Source organism: Anarrhichthys ocellatus, unplaced genomic scaffold, assembly GCF_004355925.1.
Source record: "Anarrhichthys ocellatus isolate YVR2014 unplaced genomic scaffold, GSC_Weel_1.0 scaffold10, whole genome shotgun sequence".
NCBI lineage: Eukaryota > Metazoa > Chordata > Actinopteri > Perciformes > Anarhichadidae > Anarrhichthys > Anarrhichthys ocellatus.
The window spans coordinates 10,721,909-10,738,605 of record NW_022280040.1 but is presented as its reverse complement, the minus strand read 5'-3'; the positions used below and the strand labels follow the sequence as shown (position 1 = coordinate 10,738,605).

Sequence of the window (16,697 nt, the reverse complement as noted above, 5' to 3'; positions counted from 1 at the left end):
TCTCTACGTCACTCCTCAGTCCAGATATGGTCACTTCCTGTTCACTGTCCACAAACCGAGTGACGTCACAACGCTACGTTCACTTGTAGTATTTTACAATTTACAGTGTTTTCATTTGATGAACGCGGGTGTTTGTACGCAAAAAAAGGAACTAAATCGTTTTTATTCCTGTTCAAAAGTTCAAAGGTTGGTAGGAATACTGTCGTCTGTGATGTGTCTCTGTGTTTTGTTCCTTAACCCTTCCCTCAGACACGTATATAACTATTGTACCAGCGTCCACCAGTCCAGCCAGGGCCGCGGCTCGGTGCCGCCAACCAAGCCCTCCAAAAAGTCCACCACTCCAGGCGGGGCTCAGTTTGTGGGCCTGGAGCTCTACAAGCGACTCAAAGAGTTCCTGAAGAACTACCTGACCAGCCTGCTCAAGGTGAGTCCGCACACACGCTCGTCAGTTTCATTTTCCAGACCCTCACAGTCGGCACTGTAACCCGATAATCTCTTCATATCCGTTCTTTCCTTCCCCAGGACGGCGAGGATCTGATGGACGAGTGTGTGTTGAAGTTTTACACCCAGCAGTGGGAGGATTACCGTTTCTCTAGTAAGGTCCTCAACGGGATCTGCGCCTACCTCAACCGCCACTGGGTCAGACGAGAGTGTGACGAGGGACGCAAGGGGATCTACGAGATCTACTCGGTACGTCTGCCGTCTGCCGCCAGTGCTCAACACGAGCTTTTGGGACACGAATGTGTGAAAACTGTTAGTAATTCTGAAAGCTTGCACATCGTGACGAGTAACAAACATGCAGCCTAAAGTGGTGAGCTTTTCTGTTAACCCTCTTGTTCTCCTCTCCTCTCTCCTACGCTGCCGTTTCCTCCCAGCTGGCACTCGTGACCTGGAGGGAGTGTTTATTCCGACCCCTGAACAAACAGGTCTGTTAAACGAGAAACAACAGCAGAATATTCAGTGCTGTCTTTTGTTTTTGTTCCCGATTAAGTGTCTTTGCCTTTCTAATACCTGTAAAAGTTATATGCAGAAGATAAAGAAATGTGTGTGTTTCAGGTAACAAACGCTGTGCTGAAGCTTATAGAGAGAGAGAGGAACGGGGAGACCATTAACACCAGACTGATCAGCGGTGTGGTCCAGTCTTACGGTAGGTCGACACACACGGTGAAGGATTACACACAACCGCCTGTTCTTAGCACACGCATGACAAAGTAGGACGACTAGTACCTCCTACAACCCCACATCTAAAGATCCGGACTGTCCCTTTAACTGTCTCACAGCTTAAATCTAAACACGGTCACCTTTGACCTCGTGCTTTATGTCTCTGAAGTGACTTATGACATTATTTGACACCGCAGTGTTTTTGTCCCGTGGTCCGCCTCACCTTCATGCCTCCCTTGTGTCTCGCCTCTCCAGTGGAGCTGGGTCTGAACGAGGAGGACGCCTACGCCAAAGGCCCCACGCTGTCCGTGTACAAAGAGTACTTTGAGTGTCAGTTCCTCACCGACACGGAACGGTTCTACACACGCGAGAGCACAGAGTTCCTGCAGCAGAACCCCGTCACTGAGTACATGAAGAAGGTACGACGGTCTCATGAATGAATGGACGCTGCGCGGCTTGTTCTGTTGCTTCAAAACGTTGTTAAACTGCGAGTGAAGGTGATGAACTTATAATAAATATATGACGTGTGTGTGTTTTTCCCCCCCTCAGGCGGAGGCTCGTCTGCTGGAGGAGCAGCGGCGTGTGCAGGTTTACCTCCATGAATCCACCCAGGATGAGCTGGCCAGGAAGTGTGAGCAGGTCCTCATAGAGAAACACCTGGAGATCTTCCACACGGAGTTTCAGAACCTGCTGGATGCCGACAAGAATGAAGGTAAACTTGCATTTTATACTTTCAGTGTCATTTAGTTTTCCAAAACCTGCCGGCGGGATTGAAAAGCATGTTTTTTGTCTTCAAACAATCGCCAAAAACGGCACCGTTTATCAGACAGAAGATGTAAAAACCTGCAATCCTCTCGGCTCAGATGACGAGAAAGTAGTTTGGTGCTCTTGTTCCATTTGAACAGAACATCCTGTTGCTTAACGAAGGCAGCACATCGTATGAAGGACTAACACCGCTCTCTCTCCTCTCAGACCTGGGCCGGATGTACAACCTGGTGTCGCGGATCACAGACGGTTTGGGCGAACTGAAGAAGCTTCTAGAGACTCACATCCACAACCAGGGCCTGGCCGCCATCGAGAAGTGTGGCGAGGCAGCGCTCAACGTACGCACCGCTTCCTCACCTCTCGCTTTATTGTCAGTTAGCAATAACGACGCGTTAGATAAACAAACATTACAGGTCGTTTCTGGTGCCGTTTGGGTACAAGAATCTTTTTTGTTGACATTTTTGTAACATCATTTTAAAAGATAATCCAAGTACATAATAGCGAGAGTAGTGAACCTCTAAAAAGTGATTTATTGATCAAGAAAAATGCAGGAAATTCAAACAAATATGTCTTAAAAATACCAAATCCGTGTGTTTTATCCCAGGACCCCAAAGTGTACGTGCAGACCACCCTGGACGTCCATAAGAAGTACAACGCCTTGGTCATGTCTGCCTTCAACAACGACGCCGGCTTCGTGGCCGCGCTCGATAAGGTCAGTGATCCCTAAATGTGATCTGATAACGTCAGACCAGCCGGGGTCTTCACTGTGACTTTGTCTTATTTAACTTGTTGTTGTCTTTTCACAGGCGTGCGGTCGATTCATCAACAACAACGCCGTCACCAGGATGGCTCAGTCCTCCAGCAAATCTCCAGAGCTGCTGGCCAGATACTGCGACTCTTTACTGAAGAAGAGGTCGGGGAAACCTATCTTTATTATTCTAATGTATTTGATGTCATTCAATATTGAACAAGTTAAATTGTACATTTTTTTCTTTCTGCAGTTCTAAAAACCCAGAGGAGGCAGAACTGGAGGACACACTCAACCAAGTGGTGAGACACTTTGACCTGTGTCACACATGTACACATAGCACTGTGTGTTTGTAATCTGTAAATGGACCCTGTAGGTTGTACTTGTGTATTTAGTGCAGTTTTCCTTCTTATGCCTCGGTATAAGTATTTTTATTGTTGAAGTACAAACACGCGTACTCGGGTTTGGAGTACGTTAAGGTGATTTTTCTTCCTTTCCTCAGATGGTTGTGTTCAAATACATCGAGGACAAAGACGTTTTCCAGAAGTTCTACGCTAAGATGTTGGCCAAACGTCTCGTCCACCAGAACAGCGCCAGCGACGACGCCGAGGCCAGCATGATCTCCAAGCTCAAGGTGACGCACACGTCCGTCTGTCCGCTCTCTGAGCCTCTCGCGTCCTCCAACGTCCTCCCACTGACGCTGTTGTTTTCTGTTCTCCTGCAGCAAGCGTGCGGCTTCGAGTACACGTCCAAACTGCAGCGGATGTTCCAGGACATCGGAGTCAGTAAAGACCTGAACGAACAGTTCAAGAAGCACCTGACCAACTCTGAGCCTCTGGACCGTACGTACACACACACACACACGGGTATCTGTCATACACTCTGTCTGAGTGTATGTTACGATGTTTCCGATGAATGAAACGCTATAATTAAAATAAAATTAGAACAGTTGGGACCACACTTCACCGTTTCCTCCTCCAGTGTCGTTAAAAGATTAAAGTATCTCACTGTGGAATAAAAGATTCAGAAGACGACGCTATAGTTCAACGTGTGTTTTAAAAGACAGAAGTGAATGCATGAGTATAAACTCTTCTTCACACACACACACACACACACAACGCTTTTACTGCTGCAGGTTCGTCTCCCACAGTGTTTCTTTATTTAATGAAATAAGGGATCGTTGGCCAGCTAACCGCGACAAAAACACGTTTGTCTCTCTGGTCAACTGGTCATTAAAATGATGTTTGAAGTAGATTTAGATATATAAATCTTTGTAAACTGTTTTTAATTGAACCGATCCGTCTGCCCAGTAGATGGCGCTCCGAGGCTGAGAGCAGCCAATGTAGCTGCTTCATAACTTGGTCGTAAACAGACGAGTCTCTCGCTGTTCTTTAATTTCGTCGTCGGCCCTTCGTCTCTCCGGTTAGATGTTTTTAGTCGGCGTTTCTTCTTCGTTGGTATTGTTCGCTCCGGTCACGTGACTACACCGTCTTCATCTCGCTCTGTGTTCACACACTTGAGGCTTAGTCGGACATCACGCAGACTCTGAGTGAATAACTCGTGTGGGCGTTTGTCTCCTCTCATACAGCTCCTCTGGGTGATGTCCAGATAAGTGAGTGAAAGGGGGAACTTGTGAGAGGACGATTGTGTTTTCTGGGAATCAAAACAGCAAAAATACATTCAGTTTACAGAGTTTTATTGTTTTACACTTTTCCATGTCACATGCTGCATGACGTCACCAGACTACATTTATCATTTAACAAACATCACAGGAACGTAGATCATGAGGGGGAATATGCTGGAGTCCCAAAAACCCAGATGTTTGAATTCACACTGATTGTCTCTGCGTGTGTGTGTGTCTTACAGTGGACTTCAGTATCCAGGTTCTCAGCTCTGGGTCTTGGCCTTTCCAGCAGTCCTGCACCTTCGCTCTGCCTTCTGAGGTACAAACAACTTGGCTTCTGATATTTAAATCCCTCCTTTAGCAGGAGAACCTCACTCGAACCTTCTCCGGCGGCCCCTGAAAAGCTCCCCGAACCTCACTTTGAGCACCGCTCTCCTGTTAACTCTCCTCTCTCTGTGCAGCTGGAGCGAAGCTACCAGCGCTTCACGGCGTTTTACGCCAGCAGACACAGCGGCAGGAAGCTCACCTGGCTGTACCACCTGTCCAAAGGAGAGCTGGTCACCAACTGCTTCAAGAACAGGTGAGTGGGATTTATTTACTTATTATGAAAGAGCCGGCAGGTAGAGGGCGCTGTGGAGGCGTCGACGCTTTATTACAGCTTGTGTGTGGCTCCATCAGTTTATGATTGACTGAGACGGTTTATTGCTTCAGTGTCTGGAGCTGCACAACCAATCTCATACTCAACCTGTTGTTGTTGTTGTTGTTTACAGGTACACGCTGCAGGCCTCCACCTTCCAGATGGCCATCCTGCTGCAGTACAACACGGAGGACAGTTACACCGTCCAGCAGCTGACCGACAGCACGCAGATCAAAACTGTGAGCGCGACACACCCGTTCACGTCTCCTCACAAACGGCAACACGAGCCGCTTCGTTTCTCCTCTAACTGACACTCTGTTTCATCTTCAGGACATTCTCGTTCAAGTTCTGCAGATTTTGTTAAAATCGAAGCTTCTGGTGAGTTTCTTTTTGGTCCTTTTGTCGTCTTATTTACGTCACAAATAACCGCTTCGTGTGTTGGTGGGCTGAGAGTTTATCCTCAGTAACACATGATGTTTGTCGTCGAGTGAACTGAGGTCTTTAATGCGTTGGAAGGAAACGGAGGACGTTCACAGAATAGCATGGCGTGTGTTAAAAAGACATTTCTGTTCAGATCACTCACATCAGCGTCCTCACTGATGTCTGTCTGTCCGACAGGTGATGGAGGACGAGAACGCCAACGTGGACGAGATGGATTTCAAACCCGACACCGTCATCAAGCTCTTCCTCGGATACAAGAAGTGAGGAGTGTTTCCCGTCAAACGTCCCGACGCGTGTCCGGCTTTACAGACGCGGCGCTGGAACATTGTTTTGGGTTTTTTGTTTTGTTCAAACTTTCCTTTTGTTGTTTCTCCATCGCAGTAAGAAGCTGAGGGTGAACATCAACGTCCCGATGAAGACGGAGCAGAAACAAGAGCAGGAGACGACTCACAAGAACATCGAGGAGGACCGCAAGCTCCTCATTCAGGTCACCGGTTACTCCTCAGCGCAGTCTTTATATTATTTACACTTCAAACATCAGTCCTCATCATGACCAACACATTTTAACCCTTTAAATGTTTGTTTACATAATTCCACAGCTGTTTTTATGTAAAAAAAAATGTCCCACTTGTTACTTCAGAGCACAAAAATGTTCCTAAAACTGCTTAAAAATACTAAATATTAATATTATCTTCTTCTTTAACTGGGTGACCAACTTCACCCCCGATAATAATTACCAAATATTCTTTAATTCTTTTAAAGTTTTAACCCTTAAAATGCGAGTTTGTTTACATAGTCCTTTTTGTAAACAGTGATTTGTGTTTTGTTCCCGTCCTTTAAACATTAAGTATAAAATACTACATATTAATATTATAAAATAGTATTTTATAATATTAATACATAGTATGTATTAATATTATGAAATACTACGTATTAATATTATGAAATACTATGAATGAATATTATGAAATACTATGTATTAATATTATGAAATGGTATGTATTAATATTATGAAATACTATGAATAAATATTATGAAATACTATGTATTAATATTATGAAATACTATGTATTAATATTATGAAATACTATGTATTAATATTATCTTCTACTTTCACAGAGTTAAATCTTTTAAGCGACTCCAAAAAAAACATCTGGCTCAGTTTTTACAGAAATCTTTTTTTATTGAGCGAGATAATCGTAAACATTCACTCGACAAAAAAGCCCAAAAGTCAGTGTTCCTTACATGGAAATATATATTCACAATAAAGTAGAATGTATGTTGTGTTGTTACTGACTGCGTGTATGTGTATGTGTGTGTGTGTGTGTGTGTGTGTGCGCGTGCGCGCAGGCTGCCATCGTGAGGATCATGAAGATGAGGAAGGTCCTGAAGCACCAGCAGCTTCTGGCTGAAGTTCTGAACCAGCTGTCGTCCCGATTCAAACCCAGAGTCCCCGTCATCAAGGTAACGCGTCAGAGTCGATGTAATAAATCCAGCTGTTTAAACATGTTGGAGATGAATTATGAGCTGTTTACAGTAAACTACTAATCACATCTCTACCAGCACAGATCATCAAAGGGGGAACTAGTATTTCTCTCTTCTTCATCTTCTGATCTTTCATATTGTTGACAGAAAGAGAAGCTTTGTGTTTGTTGATCTTGAAGTTGTTCTTGTTCTCATGTGTTGTGTGTGTTGTCTCCCCCTTGTGGACAGAAATGCATCGACATCCTGATAGAGAAGGAGTACCTGGAGCGAGTGGACGGTGAGAAGGACACGTACAGCTACCTGGCCTGAACGCCGACCTCCCCCCCGCCCGCCGGCTCTCCTCAGTTTTATTTGTTATCTTCATTCTTTTTTTTTTTTAAATTTTATGTCTGAGTAATAAAGTGAGGATCCCTCTGAGCGGCGGCCATGTTGTGAGTGTGTCGCCGATCATGTGACCGCCCCGATATGACAACCAACAGGAGGGAGTGAACTTTCTGCTCTCCCTTCAGCGAAGAAGCGACACCCCCTCCTGTCGAGACCGGGAGACCCCGTCTACACGCTCGCCTGTCCCGCCCCCATCCGTAGGACTCAAACACACACACACACACACCTACACACACACACTTCCTTGTCATATTGTAAATAACAACCACAGACTCTAAGAGAAAAAAAAAAAGCCCCCTACTCCCTTCTTTACATAGCGCAAACGTAATGAATTAGCCTTCAGCCAATCGGAGGAGAGCCGCATCCAAAGGTTTCTGCATGCTACTGCCTACCTGCACCACCGTGACCACCAAAAAAAGATTAAAAAAGTCTATATAAAAGTCGAGTCACTGGGCAGCCGACGCAGTCCACCGTACGACGACACGAAACCGGTTCCTGTAATTTAAAAGTCTGCGACGGAGGAAGAAGAGGTGGTGAGTTCACGGCCGCCATGCTGCTTCTTTATCTGCTGAAGTTGTCTCAGTTTTGGTTTGAGGTCGGTGGGGTTCATGCAGGAGGCCTGTTTCATTACCCAACGGTGGACATTTGTATAGTGTGGTTCATTTTCTAAATGTGATAAATAAAAACAAGGAAAGATTTCTCTAAATGCCTTCTTCTCCCGAGACTCTGTTCACACCTTCACCCTCATCTCACCCTCACGTCCACGTTAACCACGGCCTCTTAGGTCCATGAAGTCAGGATGTTACAAAATGTTTTCTGTGTTTCCCAAAGTCTAAGATGGCGTACGCAAATATGTTTCTTTTGTTCTGAACTCAAAAGATTTAATATTTGCCATCAAAACATTTGCTGTCAGGAGTAAATGAAAGAAAATATTAACATTTTAGTCTTTATGATTCTCTTCAATGTGTTAAAATATGGGAAAGTAATATTTATGCTCTTTAAAGATACCAGACTCCTTACATTGAATTAGATTAGTGAAGTCGAGGCAGCGGTGCACCAGCGACTCTTGTTCTACGAGCTAAAACTACCGTTTCCTTTATATTATGAGCTGTTTGCCAGGACAAATACTGAGATGTGTTATGACAATATGCTGTGACTTCTTCAGACAATTCTCACAATATACTTTAGTCTATCATAGTCCAATATGGCTTTACATTGTTTTTAAATATACTATGAAACACTAAGCTATCTTATGACTTTTTTTTAAACTTTGACACGCTATACTATGACTTTTTTAAACTTCGACACACTATACTATGACTTTTTTAAACTTTTCGACACGCTATACTGACTTTTTTAAACTTTTCTACACACTATACTGTGACTTTTTAAACTTTTCGACACGCTATATGACTTTTAAACTTCGACACACTATACTATGACTTTTTTTAACTTTTCTACACACTATACTATGACTTTTTTAAACTTTTCTACACACTATACTGTGACTTTTTAAACTTTTCGACACGCTATATGACTTTTTAAACTTCGACACGCTATACTATGACTTTTTTAAACTTTTCTACACGCTATATGACTTTTTAAACTTCGACACGCTATACTATGACTTTTTTAAACTTTTCGACACGCTATACTGACTTTTTTAAACTTTGACACGCTATTATGACTTTTTTAAACTTTGACATGCTATGACTTTTTTAAACTTTGACACGCTATACTATGACTTTCTAAACTTTTCGACACGCTATGACTTTTTAAACTTTGACACGCTATGACTTTTTTAAACTTTGACATGCTATGACTTTTTTAAACTGACACGCTATACTATGACTTTTTAAACTTTGACACGCTATACTATGACTTTTTAAACTTTGACACCCTATGACTTTTTAAACTTTGACACGCTATGACTTTTTTAAACTTTGACACGCTATATGACTTTTTTAAACTGACACGCTATATGACTTTTTTAAACTTTGACACGCTATATGACTTTTTTAAACTTTGACACGCTATGACTTTTTTAAACTTTGACACGCTATAACTTTTTTAAACTTTGACATGCTATATGACTTTTTTAAACTTTGACACGCTATACTATGACTTTTTTAAACTTTGACATGCTATACTATGACTTTTTAAACTGACATGCTATATGACTTTTTTAAACTTTGACACGCTATGACTTTTTAAACTTTGACACGCTATATGACTTTTTTAAACTTCGACGCGCTATATACTATATATATACTTTCGACAAACGTCATGTCATAAAAATATTGAATTTCAAAATGTCATCACTTCATTAGTTTATCCTTTGACATGTGTGAAATTGTCATTAACTATGATTAAGTTATAATTACGCTAAATTCATTAACTTTTGATACTTGTAAAGAAACCTCCGAACACCCTGTTTAAATAGAAAACTGCACATTAACCAATAAAAGCTGAACAATCTTAAAAGAAAGTTTAAATGCTACTCCCCAAAAACTCCCTAAAGCAGTTACTACTTACTCAGTTTCAAACCAGATGTTTGTATACGAATCAAAACAAAGAAGAAATCGTCCGTTTATAATATTTTAATCTGCATCACGTTGAACAAAATCCCTGTAAACATTACAAAAATCAGCACCTGTGTCATCGGAGAACGAGTGGTCCTTGTTTCACAAGAAGAAGAGTGAAAAGATTCATAACCTGCAGTTTAGATTTCAACAAGCGCCGCGTAACAACGGCTTCATCACTCGAATCAACGTCCATTTCTGACATTTACGCTCCCCCCCACATTAATTGTTTAAAGACGTGAATACTTCAGAGGTGTGTTTCGTTACCCAGCCCTCGCATTTACAGACACTAACAAACCTTTTAAAGTTGCTGGTTTTAGTTAAATCTCAACTCCACCGGAGCCGATTTCACTGAGCGACATTTAGAAACCAGCTGCTGTGGAGGTTGTTTGTTTTTTGGGATGAATCACCGGTTCCATAATCTTTTAAATGCAAATCACACCCCAAATAAATGCATCAACACTGAGGACATGGTGAAGGCTATATAAAAAAACAAAAGGGTTCCTACACATTTCACCAGATTGTGGTCAGAAAATCGTTGACCATTTTTTCATGCACATAAATGTCACTAAATCCAGTTTCTCCTGACTTGATTTTCCAAAAAAAACCCTCAGTACTTTGTGTAGGAAACCCCCCGAGAGAGAGAAGCACCAGGTTTCACAGTCTTTCATCTGAAAAACTACAGACATCACAGCACCATGAGACGTCCACGTCTCTGTGAAGTTTGTATTAAATCACAGGTGTAAGAGTCAAAGAAGAAGAGGACGACGAAGAAGAGGAGGCTGTATTGCTTCACGTCGGACAGAAATACTTCTTCTGAGCACCAGAATTCACATCAGAGAAAACGAGAGAGAGTCAAAAGTGTGATTGTTGGTACGTTATTAATAAAAAGGCTTATTCAACAAGAGGAAAGAGAACGGTTCAGATTCTATTTATACTGATCGGACATCACGAGGAGGAGAAAGTGAGGACAGAGGAAGAAAGTTTAAAAATCAGACTGTTGAGTTCAGGACTCAAGGCACAGCAGAGACAGAGAGAGACAGCAGAGAGAGAGACAGCAAAGAGAGAGACAGCAAAGAGAGAGACAGCAAAGAGAGAGACAGCAAAGAGAGAGAGACAGACAGAGAGACAGACAGACAGCAAAGAGAGAGAGAGACAGCAGAGAGAGAGACAGACAGAGAGACAGACAGACAGCAAAGAGAGAGAGAGCAGAGAGAGAGAGACAGACAGAGAGAGACAGACAGCAGAGAGAGAGAAAGTGAGGTTCAGACATCTACAATCACATCAGGACTATTTAACATTTAGGTTTTTTCCCCGTCACTGTCTCACTGCGCTCCACTCGTACTCTCATCAGTTAATTAGTTAATGAATCAATTACTACGAGTTATTTTAGAGGAACTTAAGTGTGCAGCAGAAAAGACAAAGTAATTGACAATGATTGACTGAAACAGATTAAATGCTCTGGATGTGTAATTACACACCGTGAGGTCTTGAAATATTGAATCATCTGAGAGGAAAACATTCTTGACTTTGTAAACGTTCTCAGTTAAAGGATCCACAGAGACGTTTAACTCACCTCCTCACATGTGAGATTTGAAAGTTTAAATTCTTCCGCAATTCTTCCAAGAATTCAGAGCTGAAACAATTCGAATGACGCAATTCTCCGAAGATTTGCTGCTTTTTTTTTTTTTTTTTACATGATTAAATAAACTTCAGCTCTCTGACCTTAAAATAAGCAAATAATATCCGAGAGACTCGGTACGAGTAGAGCGCAGCGCTGCTGGGAAAACTTGTAACAGACGGGGGGGAGACAGCGGGGGAGACAGCAGGACATGAATGAAACCTTCATGTGTGGTTTTGGTTGAGTTTGGTGAAAGTGGTGAAGTAGTGCTGGTTTCGTTTTTTCTCATTAGCACCTGAAGCAGCGTCGGCGGAGTCACAAAGCAGAGTCGTCTCCAGGAAACAAAGGAGTTCATCAGAAGTTAAACATCGAGCTCTCTGAGACCTGCTGACATGTTTGCTGGTGCTTTTACAGTGAAAGGATGATGACGACTTCCTGTCATCACTGAACAAAAACTTTAAAGTTTCAGAGACTGAAATTTGTTTTCTGAAACGACTTTGATCGAGGAACAAAATCTTCTTTTTTGAGATATAAAGATCTGATAAATTACTGTAAAAAATGTATAAATTATCAAACAAAAAAAATCTGGTTCTTCTGACTTCTCCATTTTAAATCACTGTAAACTGAACAGAATAACAAAATAAATAATTAGTTTCAGGCCTCATCTCAAGGCAAAGTTTGAAACACATGTTCAGTAACTGAATCTTAATCTGCAGATGTTCTCTGTAAATAAATAAATATTTCAGTCTATAAAATGAGTTTTTTTAAATGTAATATTTTGAATGAACAGTCCAAAACCAAAGAATATTCAGTTTAAATATAAACCTCTGGAACCAGTGCGATGATGTTGAGCGAACATGATTGTTGCCGATGAACTTCCTCAATAACCTGAACGCTGTAAAACATCTGGATCTGCTGCGACGCTGCTTTGTGATCGACCTGCTGCTCCACAGACAGACGGCGATGTGGCACTCGTGCTTGGTTCAGTTCACACCGTGTATAAAAACACAACATGGCGGAGGGGGGAGGAGTCAGTTTGTAGGAGATCTAAGAACCCTCGACTAGAAGAAGAAGAATGTTTGTTCACAGGAGAAGAAAATCAGATATGAAAAGTATGTTTTTTTTTTTAAACACAGCATCAAAAGTTTCCGCTTCAAATATTCCCAGTTTTCCTGAAGCTTTCTAGCGGTTTGACGACGTCGTCTGGATTTCCTGAAGTGACGGTGTGTTTGTTTTGTGTGTGAGTGTAAGGCCTTTGTTGTTGTCGATCCACAGGAGGTAGAAGTCAGAGTCAGGCGATCTCCAGCTCTCGCTCGATGCCCACGTACTTCAGAGCGTCGGCCTGGCTGTACCTGCAGCACACACACACACGCGCGCACACACACACGCACACGCACACACGCACACGCACACACACACACACACACACACAGTGAGTATGAACGAAGCCGAGGACAAAACTTGATTACTCTGTCAAAAGGAAATTAATTATCAACAAACGTGTTAATCGATTTATCGTTTTAGTCGTTTTTCAAGCGGAAAAGAACAGGAAGTTGCTATTTTTTAAAAAGATTTTGGGGTTTTGTTTAATCGATAACTAGAATAACTATTAGATAGATTTGTATTCATCTTATATTTATTGTTACCTCCACTAATATTTTCTTTTTTTCATATATTTTAACCTTTTCACAGCCGCTGGACTCTGAAACAAAGGAGAGCAACGTAACTACTTGTTCTCCCGTTAACCTTTTTGGAAACGGAAGTGGGTCACCGACCTGTAGTCGAAGAAGAGCTCCTCTCCGGTCTGGATGGCTCTCTTAGCAAAGATTCCGATCCTGTGATCCCCGTTCACCATCATCACTAAAGAGAACAGACGAGTCAGCAAAAAGCTCAACCGCGACTGCCGTTAACGTTCGTCGTGCCGCGGCTCGCCCGCTCACCTTTTGCATAGCAGTTGGGGTTGACGGAGTGGTTGGCAAAGCGGATCTTGTTGCCTTTCCTCGTGGCGTCAACGACAAAGTCTGTAGAGAGAAGAAGCGCGCGCGCGCACACACACACACACACACACACACACACACACACACACACACACACACACACACACACACACACACACACACACAGTCAGAATGTTAAAGCTTTCGTACAAAGAAAGCTGCATGTGTGTGTGTCATACCGTTGTTGAGGTTGAAGAGGAAGCTGCACATGTATTTGTCGTAGACTTTCCCTCTGCGGTCGGCTTCATCCTGAGAGATGATCTGCAAACACGGAGGAGGTCGAACACATTCAACACATTTAACACTTCTTCAGTTGAAGAGGAATCGTGAGACATTCTGAGCTTCTATTACCTCTATTTTAAACTTTCTCTGCATCACACTGTGGAGTTTATTTAATGCAATAAACTACTGACGGGTTTTACCATTAATAGAATATATTTGGGGCTTTTTTCCATCTCATTCTCAAAAATGTGCGCAGAAATGCAGCTGGAAAGATGAGTCATTGTTTAGAGAAAAATAAAGACAGACAGAGACAGACAGAGACAGACAGAGAGCGAGACAGAGACAGACAGACAGGTCCTACCTCGCCACAGTACTCGGAGATGAACTCGTTTTTCTGGACCGGCTCTTTGATGAAGATTCCCCAACCGGCCACGTCTGACGGGGCCAGCAGGAGGTGCTGAGAGACAGAGAGGAACATCAGGAGGTGTTTGAGCTTCAGGTGAGTTAAAATTAAAAACACTACCGGTGAAAAGAACGTGCAAAAACCTTCTTGGCGCCTCTCTGGATGGAGCAGTTCTTGCAGGACACGTTCTTGCTGTCCCAGTTGTCTCCGGCGCCGCATGTCAGGCAGAGGTCTGGGTCACACTCCCGCACCGCCAGGTAGCAAGGACACTGCTTGGTGTTGCACTGAGCTTTGCACCGACACCCTGGGAACCGGTTCTGACCTGTGGAAGAAGAGCAACGTTAACTTGAGTCACTGCAGGAATATAAAGCTCTGGGTGTGTGTGTGTGTCTGTTCTTACACTCGGAGCTGCACTGGCAAAACTTCTCGCAGAAGTTCTGCGCCGTGACGCAGGGACACGAGGAGTCACAGGGCTGCCGCGGGTGGTCACATGGCTGGTAGTTGTACACGTGATTGGACGAGCCATCTGTAAAGAGGTGCAGAGGTTAAACCGGAGGTTTCACCAGAAGAGTTTCCTCCGGCTTTAATCGACTCATTCATCCGCCCGTCTTATTCCCGTGGGCACGGTCAACTTTTGAGTTTTTCCAGGTTTCTCAGCCGTGAGGATGCCGACATCTGGAGTCAAACATCTCAACTATTTCAACCGTTCTCTGTCCGACATGAAACGAGGATTAAAGCCTCACAGTTCTTCTACCATGGCATAAATAAACGCTAGCGTTGACGGGACCTCTGACCTTTCTTCAGCTGGATCTTCCTGCAGTGAGTGGCCCACAGTCGGTGTTTCCTCTTCTTCTTTCTGGGCGGCGTGTCCTCGTCTTCGGCGGGAGCCCGAGCGATGATGCTCGACTCCTTGACCCTGAACTCGTAAACCTGCAGGACCGGCCGAGACAACGTTCTAAACTCCATGTTTGGCCACAAGCGCAGTTTTTAATTTTAGGAAAAATCGAATCTTCTAAAGAAGTTAGAGTCCGTTTGGCAGGTGAGAGCTTTAAAACTTCTACAAATAAGTTTGTGCATCATGAATATTATCATTCCTTTCCCCCGTGTTTAGACCAACTTGTGAACAATTATATTGTGAACTAAACAATAAGCTAGACGTCTCCGACGCCTCACCTGTCTGCAGGTCTTCGTGCCGATGAGCCGCGCAATGGCGCAGAAGTTGTCGTAGTACGTCCCGATGAGAACCCTGAAGAGTGAAGCCTCGGCCCCGCTCCACTCCACCGCTTCAGCCTCGCCGATCAGCTTCATCTTCACTGGAGTCTGACACCGAGAGTTTCCCTCTGTGCACACAGAACACAAGCACTTTGAGTTCTTCTTGCCAAAGAGGACCCTTAACCTTTACTACTCGAGAGTGAGTTTGTACCTGAGCTGCTGGTGTTATCGTCCTTCTTGTCCTCGTCGTCCCGCTCGTCGTCTTTGCCGTCGTCCCGCTCGTCGTCTTTGCCGTCGTCCCGCTCGTCGTCTTTGCCGTCGTCCCGCTCGTCGTCCCGCTCGTCGTCTTTGCCGTTGACCAGCTCGTCGTCTTTGCCGTTGACCAGCTCGACGTCTTTGTCGTCGTCCCGCTCGTCATCTTTGTCGTCGTCTTTGCCGTTGACCAGCTCGTCGTCTTTGCCGTTGACCAGCTCGTCTTCTTTGCTGCCCTCGCGGTCGCTGTCCGTGTCTTTGGTCTCCGAGGACATGGACGGGGTGCCGGGCCGGCTGTTGGGCAGTCGTCCGCGGCGTCTCCCCACCGTGCGCTTGGAGGGCGTCTTTGCTTGCTCTGCAACCAAGTCCGCTGGGTACTCGCTCACCATCCCACCCTGAGAACAGTGATGTAGCAGGTCAAAGTAATACTATCATCATGTAATACTTCAGATAAATATACGAAAATGGCGTTTTTCCCCCTCGTTTTTTGTCTAATAGACCAGTGAAGACAGAAACAGAGTGAGGAGAACTCTAAAAGAAACAAACAGCATTTCTGTGATATTTAATGAATGTCTGCCTCACCTGTACCAGGTACATGTAGCAGACGATGCCGCAGGGTTTACTGTCCACCAGGTTCTCCAGGTTCTTTCGCTTATACGTGTTTGGAGTTGCATGGAAAGCTAAAGGACATAAAATCATCAGACGAGCTTTAGTTTTTGCCCTGAACTTTACCAACTAAACATTTAACAGACAAGCTGCCCATTAAAAACACATATTCCACACATTTTATACATTAGGATTCCCGTCACATTAAATACCAAATAAAAAAAAAATAAAGGATTAATTATCCTGTTTTCTCAGAATAACGAAGTATCCGGCACATAATCGGATCAGTGCATCCTTAGTTATTTTAAATTAATAACTCTATAATGTCTGTGTGTGTACTAACGGTGGAGGAAGCAGTCGTATTTGAAGCAGCGTCTGCAGAACAGAGTGTGGAAGGAGTGCAGGCTCTGCTCGCGCTGCACGGAGCGAGCGTTCGGACCGTCGATGTTCGGCGTGCATTCAGGAGGCAGCGCGCCGGGCAGCTGCTGCTCCGTCAGCTCCTTGTACCTGACACACACACACACACACACACACACACACACACACACACACACACA

General features: G+C 43.7%; 2 protein-coding genes across 2 annotated transcripts in view; one reads left to right on the top strand and one right to left on the bottom strand.

The window, feature by feature from the left end:
• Positions 1-8,489, top strand: part of LOC116385069 (cullin-1) — a 17,014-nt gene extending 8,525 nt beyond the window's left edge. The window contains exons 3-22 of the mRNA XM_031850256.1: positions 250-424; positions 523-690; positions 876-926; positions 1,057-1,147; positions 1,417-1,580; positions 1,711-1,873; positions 2,134-2,264; positions 2,531-2,638; positions 2,733-2,839; positions 2,928-2,976; positions 3,177-3,308; positions 3,399-3,516; positions 4,541-4,617; positions 4,760-4,878; positions 5,069-5,174; positions 5,266-5,313; positions 5,554-5,636; positions 5,758-5,863; positions 6,727-6,840; positions 7,090-8,489. Of these exons, the coding sequence (XP_031706116.1) occupies positions 250-424; positions 523-690; positions 876-926; positions 1,057-1,147; positions 1,417-1,580; positions 1,711-1,873; positions 2,134-2,264; positions 2,531-2,638; positions 2,733-2,839; positions 2,928-2,976; positions 3,177-3,308; positions 3,399-3,516; positions 4,541-4,617; positions 4,760-4,878; positions 5,069-5,174; positions 5,266-5,313; positions 5,554-5,636; positions 5,758-5,863; positions 6,727-6,840; positions 7,090-7,170 (2,191 nt within the window). The 3' untranslated portion in view covers positions 7,171-8,489. The remainder of the gene's footprint in view (positions 1-249; positions 425-522; positions 691-875; positions 927-1,056; positions 1,148-1,416; positions 1,581-1,710; positions 1,874-2,133; positions 2,265-2,530; positions 2,639-2,732; positions 2,840-2,927; positions 2,977-3,176; positions 3,309-3,398; positions 3,517-4,540; positions 4,618-4,759; positions 4,879-5,068; positions 5,175-5,265; positions 5,314-5,553; positions 5,637-5,757; positions 5,864-6,726; positions 6,841-7,089) is intronic.
• Positions 8,490-11,020: 2,531 nt separating this feature from the next.
• The window catches only part of ezh2 (enhancer of zeste 2 polycomb repressive complex 2 subunit), a 10,726-nt gene continuing 5,049 nt past the window's right edge, over positions 11,021-16,697 (bottom strand). The window contains 12 exon segments of the mRNA XM_031850412.1: positions 11,021-12,800; positions 13,224-13,308; positions 13,389-13,469; positions 13,625-13,706; positions 14,029-14,124; positions 14,214-14,392; positions 14,471-14,596; positions 14,865-15,000; positions 15,244-15,410; positions 15,494-15,929; positions 16,117-16,214; positions 16,484-16,647. Of these exon segments, the coding sequence (XP_031706272.1) occupies positions 12,740-12,800; positions 13,224-13,308; positions 13,389-13,469; positions 13,625-13,706; positions 14,029-14,124; positions 14,214-14,392; positions 14,471-14,596; positions 14,865-15,000; positions 15,244-15,410; positions 15,494-15,929; positions 16,117-16,214; positions 16,484-16,647 (1,711 nt within the window). The 3' untranslated portion in view covers positions 11,021-12,739.